General features: G+C 33.6%; 1 protein-coding gene across 1 annotated transcript; it reads left to right on the top strand.

Moving 5' to 3' along the window:
- The first annotated feature begins 2215 nt into the window (after window positions 1-2215).
- LOC145098023 (UDP-glycosyltransferase 85C2-like) lies at window positions 2216-4334 on the top strand. The gene is made up of 2 exons (XM_079035708.1): window positions 2216-2763; window positions 3201-4334. The coding sequence occupies exons 1-2, from the start codon at window positions 2271-2273 to the stop codon at window positions 4145-4147; spliced, it is 1440 nt and encodes a 479-aa protein (XP_078891834.1). The 5' UTR covers window positions 2216-2270; the 3' UTR covers window positions 4148-4334.
- The last annotated feature ends 7807 nt before the right edge of the window (window positions 4335-12141 follow it).

The following is a 12141-nucleotide window of genomic DNA, read 5'->3' as shown; positions in this document are numbered from 1 at the left end:
AGAAAATAAAACAAAAATTTTTAAAGAAAAATCATTTGAATGTAATCTGTTCATTCCATTTGACCATTTTTGTGGTCCAAACTTTGCATGTAATCTATTGAAACTTGAACCTCATCTGGTTATTGGTTTTTGATGTTTGGTAATTTTTTAAAATAAACCGATAACAAACCTAAAATAATAAAAAATAAAAATAAAAAAAAAGTCACTTGTGTTACCCCACAATTCTTCTTACAAAAAAGGATGAAAATATAGAAAATAAAAACGATAAAATACAGAAAATAGTCAAGTGGCTGAATCAATAAACTGAACAAGAACTGCTACAATTATTATTATTAAAAATTGAGGGGTAATATTGACCTTTTGGCACAGTTAGTCTACAAAACTGCAGCTTTCTGAAGGATGAGGGTAAAATGGGAATTCGATTATTGCTTGAACTGGTTGTCCAAACCTTGGGTCATTCCTAAGCTCTGTCCAAGATCGTCCATTTGTGCTTTCATGGCCTATAAAGGGGCAAAATGGTCAAATTAAAAATATATTACCCCAAGGGTAAAATTGTACTTTTATATCATCATACAAACCTGTACACTTTTTTGATGCACATCTCTATATGCTTCTGTTATGTACCTCTCTTTTCTTTTCTATGACAAGAATGGAATCGGTCATTCCATTCCCCTATCAATTCCATTCCTTTGAGAATAATGGTTTTATATCATCATACAAACCTGTACACTTGATTCAGTAATTGTAGTTTTTCCACTTAATATGTCTTTAAGGAGTGTCTTCACTTGTTTGAGTGCAAATTCTGTGATTGGTTTTGCTTCTCTAGCTCCTTGGTAGTCAACAGGAGGTTTTCCAGGGACAAATACTTTAATAGTTGAAAACAGGATCAAAGTTGTAGCAGCAAGGATAAAGGCATTAAAGTTGGATTTCTAACTAAAGAGGAAGTTGATCATGTGAGGATGAACAACTGTTATTTCTAGACAATATAGCCCTGTTCTATAAATTGCTTGTTTTATAGCATTACACAAAATAAAGAAAGGGGAATTTTTTATAGCAACTGTTATTTCTAGACAATATAGCCAAAATATACTGTTCAATGGATAGGGAAGATGCCCATCAATTATAGTTGTTTGTAACAAATAGCAATATATGTTTACATGATTAAACATTATAAACTCATATTTTATTTTATTTATCTTATGGAAACGTATTTTGTCTAATCTACTAAACCAAGCCATAACAACTTTATCTAACATTATTTTCATATATAATGCATGACAACACTGGGTGGTGCTAAGCATATAAAAGGTAAATGCATAAATTAATTAAAAAATCTACGGATTATAATTTTGAATAACATCCTTGATATATTCCTGATTAATTTACGAGGGAGATGGAGATGAAGGACCGATTAGTGTGAGAGGAGGAAGTATGTGAGGAGGAGGAGGCGTATTCAATTTAGGTATTAGCCGTATTCAATTTATGTATTAGTCGTACTTAATCAAAATTGGGGCGTATTTTTTTAGTTATTTGATTTTGTTTCTAGTACATCTCATTGACCGTATTAGATGCTGCAATTAACCGTATTAGATGTTGTAATTGTGTGTATTATATTTATTTATCTCTTTATAATACGGGTTTTTTTTACAACCGTATTAGATGGGGGTGTACTCTATTACCAATTTTCCAGTAGTGAAAATTAGATTTTTTTTTTTTGGTGTTTTTTGGCAAGCGGTTAAACAATTGTTTTTTTTTTTTTTTTTTGCAAAATTTCTTTAAATTAAGCACAGCGCGTACAGATGACCACATATAGCGAAGAAGCACGTGAACATTTACGGGCTATCATCAAGGCATCATTATTCTGTGGAAAAATAGACATAAAAAAATAGGAGCATCTGACCTGATTAAATGAGAGGGATAGAGATCTATATATCAAATAAATAAGGCACCATTGGAGGGTTGCTGAACAGCTCCATGATTTATAATTGTTATTATATTATTAGAGAAGTATAGTTTGCAATTACACGTATAGACATCATGGACAATTTTGATTTTGCATATGAAATCCTGTTGCCAGCTGCCAACAAAATAATATTTTATTCTTCAATACAGTAATTATTAATTAATAATATAAAAACGTGTTTTATAAAGTATTGTGCTTCGGTGTGCGGAATTATTGGATCCATACAAATACCTAATCACTTCTGGTCTCCGTATATAGTAAGCCTCGGCTACGCATTCAACATATTATCAAACTTTCCTCGGCTACAATGGAAACAGTACTTGTGAACGCTGAAACCAAGCCACATGTGGTCTTCGTACCATATCCAGCGCAAAGCCACATCAAGTGCATGCTGAAACTAGCAAGGCTACTGCACCACAAGGGCGTGCATATAACATTTGTCAACACCGAGGTTAACCACAAGCAGTTACTAAACTCCGGAGGGCCAAACTCTCTAGATGGTGAACCAGGGTTCCAGTTCAAGACCATTCCCGATGGTGTTCCCGAGGGTACACCAAACTTCATGTATGCAGTCACTGCTTCTATTCTAGTCAACTTCTTGGATCCATTTCTTGACCTTATGGGAAGGATAGAGAGTCCAGTTACTTGTATTCTTGCTGATGGTATAATGCCTTTCACCGTTGACGCTGCTGAGAAGCTTAAAATCCCAATCATGCATTTTTGGACCTTCGCTGCTTGTGCTTTCATGGGATATTACCAAGCTCCAGTTCTAATTGAGAAAGGACTTATCCCGTTTAAAGGTTAGCTTCTTAACTTCCTCGGTTTCCTAAGCAAATAAAAATGTTTAAATTGATATTCTTGTCTATATGTGTATATATGAAAATAATGACGATCGAAAAATGGTAAGTGGTAATTCACTTTCAAAATCAGAAGTGGTAAAATTACGTTATCTAATTAATTTAGTGAGTTTCTTTATAAGTAACAGATCCCAAAAGCTTGATCTTTAAGGTATTTCTCAAGTAAAGTTTGTATAAAATAACATGCACTTTATTCATTTTTTTTTTCCGTAATAGTGAACTAAATTAAGATTGAAATTATAGCTAAACCCAAAAATATCGATGTTCTCCATACAAGGAATGAATTTGGATTGGTCGTTTAGAAAATGTTTACTTTTTTGCTCATTATATATTATAGCATATTTGTTCATTATCATAACTAAGATTTGCTAATGTTTCAGATGAAAGTTGCTTCACCAATGGGTATCTTGACACTGTAATTGATTCGATTCCGGGATTAGAAGGATTCCGTTTAAAGGACCTTCCGGGTTTTATTAGAACCACAAACCCAAATGATGAAACGTATAACTTTTGCATTGAAAGCATCAAGGCAACTAGGAAGGTCTCAAACATAATCATCCATACATTTGAGGAGTTAGAGTCAAACGTCATCAAAGCCTTCAAATCCATGATACCTCATGTCTACACGATCGGACCACTAGAGTTGCTTCTAAATCCGACAAAACTTGAAGAAGAAACAAAGAAGTTGGATATTAAGGGCTACAGTCTATGGAAAGAAGAAGATGGGTGCCTTAAATGGTTGCAATCAAAGGAGCCACATTCTGTGGTTTACGTCAATTTTGGAAGCCTAATATCAGTGTCTTTAGAGCAATTGCTAGAGTTTGGTTGGGGACTTGCTAATAGTAACCATTATTTCCTTTGGGTCATCAGACCTGATTTGGTTATTGGTGAGTCTGCTTCCTTTCCTCGTGAACTCCAAGAGCTGATTAATGAGAGAGGCTTTATCGCAAGCTGGTGTTCCCAGGAAGAAGTGTTGAAGCACCCTTCAATTGGTGGCTTCTTGACTCACTGTGGGTGGGGTTCAACCATTGAGAGCTTAACAGCTGGGGTCCCCATGCTATGTTGGCCATTTTTATGGGACCAACTAACTAATTGCAGGCAAATGTGCATGGAATGGGGAGTTGGCATGGAGATCGATCATAACGTGAGCAGGGATGAAGTGGAAAGGCTCACAAAGGAGTTGATTGGAGGAGACAAGGGTAAACGAATAAGGAGCAAAGCTCTTGAGTGGAAGAAAAAGATTGAAATTGCAACCGGTCCGAATGGTTCATCTTCTTTGAATATTGAGAAACTTGCCAATGACATTAATATGTTTCCAAGAAAGTAGCTACTAGAAACCTGCTAAAGTTTCATGTTTTTTGTTTTTGTTTTAATTTGTGTGATCTTTTAACTTTTCATAAAACGTAAAAGGGATAAACTGGATTTCGTTGTAAGATGTATTTGCATTAGACTCAAAAACAAAATTATTTCAGTTGTATTTATAGCATACGATGTCCATCCAATTTAAAAATTAATGATGATTTTAATTAATCCATGTATATTAGATTCAACGTTAGGTTTTTCTTATAAGATGACATTGAGATGTATAATTGAGAAAAAATGTATGAAATTTGTGAGGGTATACAAGTGAGAGTGCTTGAAGGTCATTATTCTTGTAATATCTTTTTGTTTTTATTTATATTAAGCATTAGAGGTTAAGATAAAATATCAGTGGGTACGTGATTCACAAATTTTTGTTCGACTTTCGTTGTGCTTATTTTAAATGAGGTTCCCAATACTAACAAGTCGTATATGAGAGAGGATCCTAGATATGTATTTTAAAGGATTTTAGGCGAGCAGTGAGTGTAAAAGAGAAAAAGTCTGATTTCAATGGAGATTTGTTACTTATAACGACGCCATTTTGTCCATCATTGAAATTTATGTGTGAAAGTCTATTTTATGTAGTGGCAAATAGTTGTTTTTGCCAAGCTATTTTACGGTCCTTATAAAGTTCTATATTTGTAAAGTTATCCTGGTGTCATGTAATAACATCTTAGTTTCATAATCGTGTTCTCATCTTAATTCATTGTAGTGGGGCAATGTACAATCATGAACACCTTTTCCAATAATATACACCTTATTCCGGTTATATTTATTTACGAGGTCATTTTGGTTACTATGCAACAATATCATATATGATTCAACTATTCCTTTGAGGGTGTGGGTACCTTTCCAACACCATGTATTCTTATTTTCCTGGTTTTTAGAGAACCCTTAATATTTGAATTATTCATGTTTGTTTGATGTTTGCCATAGTTGCAAGCTTTTTTACTAAAAATTAAGATACATGGGGGAAAAACTATTTCATATTTCATGTTTCATAATATACCATGAATCTTTTATAGTTTGATTTTTTTTTTTTTTTTTTTTTGAAATGCCTTGCTACTTGCCAATCTGAGGAGTCAATTTTCTAACAATTAGGGGACGAAAAGAAAAACCAAGAGTTGTCTACTTCTTTCTTCTTCCTAACAGGTGAGTCTCTTATTGATAACCATCGATGAGAATGTTAGGCTAGTTCCTCTATGATTTATTTTCCATTAGTGGACAGCTTCATTAAGATTTTTCATCTTACATCTTTGATTTTCCTAGTTGTAGTACCTAATACGTTGTAAAGTGTTTGTACCTCTTGGCGAGCATTTAAGTGATGTTTTGGAGAATTCAGTAGCCTCCTCTATGTAATGTTCTCATGACTCATAGAGTGTTTTGTTGGAAGTTTCGAATTTTAGATTTTCTTCTTCGTAATCTTCACTCGAGGACTAAATCTTTTAAGAGATTTTCTCTTTAGGTCCGTCCAAGTAGAGATTTCTTAAGATGAATTTATTTTTATCCAGTCTTTTTTTGTATCATCATTTGGTTTTCAAAATCATTTCGTATGTTGAAATAGTCGATATGTTTAATTATGTCCTTTACATATTGGTTTGCGTCTTCTATCTCCTCCCACTCTCTATCTTTATATCATCTCATCATATATGTATCTCTTCTGCTTCTCTTTATCTCTTCTCTTCTTATTTTCTCTCTATCTCTTCTCATTCCCTTTATCTCTATCTCCTTTGGTCATCTCTCTATCGATTCCCCTTCTCTTTATCTTTTTTCTTCTTATTGTCTCTCTAACTTTTCTCATTCTCTTTATCTATTCTCTTCTCATTATCAATCTATTGAATCTTTATATCTACATATCTCTCTCTCTCTCTCTCTCTCTCTCTCTCTCCTAATCTCTTTATCTCTATTTCTTCGTATCATCTCTCTATCTTTTTTTTTCTCATTAAGGAATCACATATATCTATTCTCAAAGGAGTTAGATATCTTTATTCCCGAATGAATCATATTTCTCTATTCTTGAAGGAATTGGATATCTTTATTCATGTGGGAATTACATATCTCTATCGCAGAAGGAAATCATATATATTTTTTCCTGTGGGAATTAAATATCTTTATTCCAAAAGGAATAATCTTTCTACAATCCTAAAAGAATTATCTTTCTACACTCTTATATTTTTTTTCATTTAGATACTATGATCTCCCCGTAGTCTTCCATTTCAGTTGACACATAGACATTCTTTCTCATTATTTCATTAATAAATCTTCTACTATCAATCAAACACTTAATTCATTAACTACTTAGACTATGCATTTATCTAATATCTTGTAGGTATTTAACATAATACCATTAACTTCTAAACATGGATACATATGCATTCATATAAATATAATTCATATAATCAAAATCTAATAAGAATTGTAACTCACCATGTTAGTTAAAGAAAAGTAACCACTATCGGCTTTAAATCTCCACTTTATGCTTTTGATCTACCTTCATTGCCTAATGCTTAACCAAACAACATATCAAGTTCCTTAGAACTTGTATTAACTCATTAAGAGCTTAATTACTATCTATAAAAAAAAATTATCATTCATTTGATCATAATTTGATATCTTAAGTTTCTATCTTAAAATCAATCATACATCACAAATTAAGCTCCTTTACAACTTAATTCATTAAGCTCTAAATTGAATTCTATCATATCATCACTATCACTAGTTAGGGTTTGAAACCCTAACTATCTACAGATGGATTCCAAAATGGAAATCAAATTCAAAAATTGAAGAAAGCTTCTAAACAACCTCAATAATATACTAATTGAACTATATGTTGATTAACTTAAGAATTCTAGTCAATTTAACAATCTCACCAATGAAGCTCAATGCCTCATTAAAGAGAAAAAATCATTACCTTAAGAGGGAAAGGATGTTAACCCTTTCAACCCTCCATTTCTATCTCATCTTGCCACCTTCTCGGCATCATAATCGTCCTATCTTAGCTCTCCTTTTGAATTTAGAGAGATATGGTACGAGAATGAACCCTTAATATGTTGAAACATGCTTTGTGACTATGAAGTTGCGTCTTGGCAACCAGGCCACCATGTAGTAGTGCCTCTATATACGTTGTAATCTCCCTAAACCAAGCCACGATCCCCTTCCATTATTTGATTCTACTTTCATTTCCATACCATCGAAATCACCAACCACTTCGTGGTTCAAAGTATGTTGCCTTCTACTTATGACGTAACTTTCTTCACCTTCGCCTCTTTGCAAAAACGCATCATGGTAAGGGCCTTACCATGCAGTGGTTGTTCACATCAGCGAACTTCTTTGTTGATTTCTTTCTAACTTTGGCCCATTTTCATTCTATCATTAAACACTCATACCTTCTACGATTTATACATGTTTTCAGTGATCTTTAAATCCATGCAAAGTATGGGATGAGCTCTATAACTCCAATAAGTCACTTAGGAAAACCCATTTATCTCATCTCATAAAAGTGATTTAGACTTATACTGGCTAATTTCACGAAGCCACATCTTTTCAATTCATGAAACTCATCTAGATGACCAAATTTACCTTTTGGTCAACAACTCTCCCAAAGTTAATGCTTTCGAAATTTTGGGTTCTTACATTTCTGATTTCCCAGCTATTAACTAAACAGTTGATTTAGGATACACAGTCTGAACTTAATCTTTAATTATTCACTCCGTTACACAAAAACCCAAAAATTAATAAACATATAACTTCAATCAAGAAATGATAATAACATCTATCATAATTCTTTCAGTGAATAAGAAGACAATCATAAGCATATCATCTACATATAAAATAAAGTATATATTGGGACTTTGCCCATAAACTAAACTAAAAAGGACAATGGAAAAATAAATATCAAACTAAAACACTTTTAAGAGTCATTGTGCTTTAGGTCGTGAATTGGTATAAAAACTATGGTTTCTAAGAACCACTTGTCCCCTTCTAGATTTCTCTATATTTCTTTTGTAAGTTTATTCCTCTTCTATATGTTGTCCTCTTTGGAGGAAGTTAAGGTTCTATATATAGCCTTCGGTAGCAGACATAAATTGATGTGCAATAAAATAAAGCCCATCGAGATTTCATATGTAAGTAGTTATCTTCAGAATCTTTGATTTGTTTATAATAATCTTCATATAAATTTTCGATTGTTTTTCTTCATTGTTAATCCAAAAATATATGCTTTATTCTTTCCCTATTTAACTTCTATTTAATCACCCGGTCACTTCTTCCTGCTAAACATAAATATATAACATTTAAGTACATTTTAGCCTATTTTAACCTTAAAAACATTCATCAAAGTATATGAAATATCCCTTAAAACATGTGTAATTTAGGACATAACAATTACTGTTCTTTGCTTACTGTTAGGGTATTAAACCTAACTAATAAAGGGGGGGGGGGGGTAAATATACTTTAAAATTTACTACAAGACTGTAATTTAAATATAACACATAACAAGTAGGGTCAGTCTGCAGAGACACGCAACTAATTGTAATATGATGGTCTTTTTTGCACAAGACAAATGCTAGTAAAACAAGGGGGTATTTAATCAGTTAGAACTAACAAACACATGTAAAACTAATAGATGAATTCAATAAAGAGAAAGGGCTCTAATTCTTGTTTTACTTTATAGTTATCAAATGATGGTATACTTACTCTATCTAACTTGGTACTTGGCATTAATAACAATCTCTAGCAACTCCAATTTACGAAATTAATTAACCAAAACAAGTTGTAACACCCGAGTCGTCAAGTATTAAGTTTAGCCATTATTAGAATTAAAATCAAGGATTGGACCACGAGTATGTTGGGTATACACTAGGTACACATGCATACTCCTTTGCATGTGCACATTGAGGTGACCCCTATGTACACTGGGCATACCCATGCCTATACATGGAATACTCAAGCTAAACTAGGTCACCTGTAATCCAATCCATCTTGAATGTCTGTTTATTGATTTCCTATCAATACATGTAGTTTTAAGGTTGCACATAAGGTTGGTGAGAGTTACAGTTTTTCTGCTAACAGCAGTAATAGTTTTAATAAGTCTAAAAAGTATTATCTTTGTATGTGTCACACCCCGAAACCGAAGGCGGAAACGTTCCGGGGCGGAGGACGTCATGAAGTATCGCAACCAATGTACATAGTAAGGATAGTAAACGCAAAACATTACATTACATAGATTCATTACATTTGTTTGAAAGTAAAGTAATACAAGTTTTGTAGATACATAAGATTAAACAAAAGTAAGACGTCGTTTCCATATACTTCGTCTTCTGCAAAAAGAACGGTGGAAACCTGTCTAAGGAGAACCTGAGAATACAAGCAGTTTAAAAATCAGCATAAAGCTGGTGAGTTCATAAGAGGTTTGTTTTCTGAAAATGTACAAGTTTCCTTTGGTTTTCCGTAAAATTTTGTTATCCAAGAAAATCCCATATTTTCTTATAAGTATAGTTGAGTTATCCGTTTATTATACGATCCGGTTATGTACAGTTTGTTATCCCAGGAAAAACCCTTATTTTCCTTAAAAGTAAAGTGTAGTTATCCATTAGTTACACGGTCTAGTTAAGAACAGTTCAGTTTTACCAGAAAAAACCCTTATTTTCCTAAATGTAAAGTTTAGTTAAAGTTCTGAATTTCCGTTAAATACAACAGTGTATAGTTTAATACATAAAACTATATGTTGAAAACCATTGGGAATACCATCCAGTACAACAGTAGATATTTTTAATACATAAAAATATATTGATTGAAAACCATGGGAATACCATCCCGTACTAGATATAAGATAGTTTTAATACACAAAAACTATAGATTGAATGCCATGGGATTACCGTCCCGTACTAGATATAAAACCATGGGAATACCATCCCGTACTAGATATAAAGACCATGGGAATACTATCCCGTACTAGACATAAAACCATAGGAATACCATCCCGTAATAGATATAAAGACCATGGGTACTATCCCGTACTAGATATAAATTCTATAGATCAAAGATAGATATGAAAATAAAATCCGTGAATAAACTTATATTAATACGTATTGTGAGTCAGGTAACCATGCTAATACGACAACGAGACCTCCTTGACGTTCTTCAGGCGTCGAACGATATCCGGAATTTCTCACCCCAAGCGTGCCCACCTAACTATAGCTAACATTTAAGGTGTGGGATTGTCAGTCCCGAATAGATCTATTCACAAATTCCACGCTCTCCCTCCAGGAGACTCTGGTTACACTTCCGAGCAGGATTTACTGATCACCCGAAGGGTTAATGAAGATATTCTCACAAGCTAGTATTAAATTATTCATGGTGTTCTCGGAAGTTATCAAACGTACTAATCGTTTTGAAACATAATACAGTAAAAACAGTTTAATACAATGAAATTATCTGGCATAAAACTCTAAATTAAAAAGAGATAAACTGAATTACACATAGTTTATCTATTAACTTTACATAAATCCGTGCTCGTAAAACAAGAACTAAAGATCCCAAATTATTCCCATAATAATTTGATTGGTTTGATTGTTTCCTTTACTGTAATTGAAATCTACTTAATTATACTCAGTAAAACATCCCTTATGCTCCGCAAGATACAAAAGTGGAAATGCTATCTAAAAGTTTGCCAGATATTTGTAGAATTACATTAGTTTTAGGTTTTGAAAACATTTATTGTTTGCTTGTATCCCCCCCATCCTAAAAACATTGAAAAACTCGAAAAAAAGGTGTAGGGGTATGAACTCACCAATCGAGAAGTGTGTCGGTTTGATGCTAATTATCCGTTCGGGGATTGAAAACACACGAGGTTGCCATGTAATATGAATAGATATATAATTGTATCTAATTAGACTTCGAACCACTAATTAGATAAGAGTAAACACTTTTAGACGCGAAAACACTTCAATTCAAGTGTTTGGAGTGACCCGTGTGGCATCTATGGATGTATATGGCTTGGATATGGAGTTTACTCTTCAAGAGTAAACTCCTTTAGGAGTTTACGGTCCAAATGACCAACTCACCATGATTTTACGGCCGTAAACTCATGGTGGGGGTGTTCTTGGTTGCTAAATGGCCTTGTAACACTTTAGGGGTGATTCTAGACTTGGTTTTGTGGCATTGGAAGGGAATTTGGGCATTCTAAGGACCATTTGAGGAGTTTACGGTAGTAAACTATGAGTTTACGGCCATAAACTCTTATGTGCCATGTCTTAATGTGTTTTGATGGTCCTAGGTTAATTACAATGCACAAAGGAAGGTTCTAGGTTTGATTTCATGGCTTAGGAAGTGATTGGAACTTGAATTGACCTTGGAAAAGGAGTTTACAGTCTATGAAGATGTTCTTGGGAGTTTACTACCTTAAACACATGAGTTTACAACCGTAAACTCATGTTTGTCCATGATTCATGGGTTTTAGTGGTTTAAAGTTAAGCATACTAAGTTCTAGACCCATTTCTAAGCTATACAAGGTGTTAAGGGCACTTTAACACCCATTGGATGAGTTTAAGGTCTAAGATGAAGTGTTTGATGGGTTTTAGCCATAAGAACTTTCCTATGTGCGCATGCAAAACCCTAATGCTTGGATCTAGGCTTTCTAATAAACATGCTTTGAATCCAAGACTTCTAATGACTAATTAGGTTAAATAACAACATTGAAACAGATCTAGAATCATACCTTTGAGTTCCTTGTTGATCTTGAGGTCTTGGAGCTTCTAGAGTCACAAATGTCACTCCTCTAATGGCTTACAAACACCAATAGCAAGGAAGATGATTTAGGAGAGAGGAGAGGGGAGGAAATCGGCCAGGGTTCTCTTGCTTTAGGAGAGGTGCCGATTTCCTTATGCCATGGGGTCTATTTATACTTGTAGACTCCTTAAGGGTTACAACCTAAACCCTAATTGGATAATCTTCTCTTAAGGC

The sequence above is a fragment of the Lactuca serriola genome, chromosome 1, assembly GCF_051521515.1.
Source record: "Lactuca serriola cultivar US96UC23 chromosome 1, Lser_US96UC23_V15, whole genome shotgun sequence".
Taxonomy (NCBI): domain Eukaryota; kingdom Viridiplantae; phylum Streptophyta; class Magnoliopsida; order Asterales; family Asteraceae; genus Lactuca; species Lactuca serriola.
Note: the sequence above shows the minus strand (reverse complement) of the source record. Positions and strands in the feature narration are given on the sequence as shown.

Coding starts and splice junctions, on each gene's coding strand:
- LOC145098023 (XM_079035708.1), top strand. CDS start 2,271: ATGGAAACAGTACTTGTGAACGCTGAAACCAAGCCACATGTGGTCTTC. Junction 2,764..3,200: donor AGGACTTATCCCGTTTAAAG/GTTAGCTTCTTA, acceptor CTAATGTTTCAG/ATGAAAGTTGCTTCACCAAT.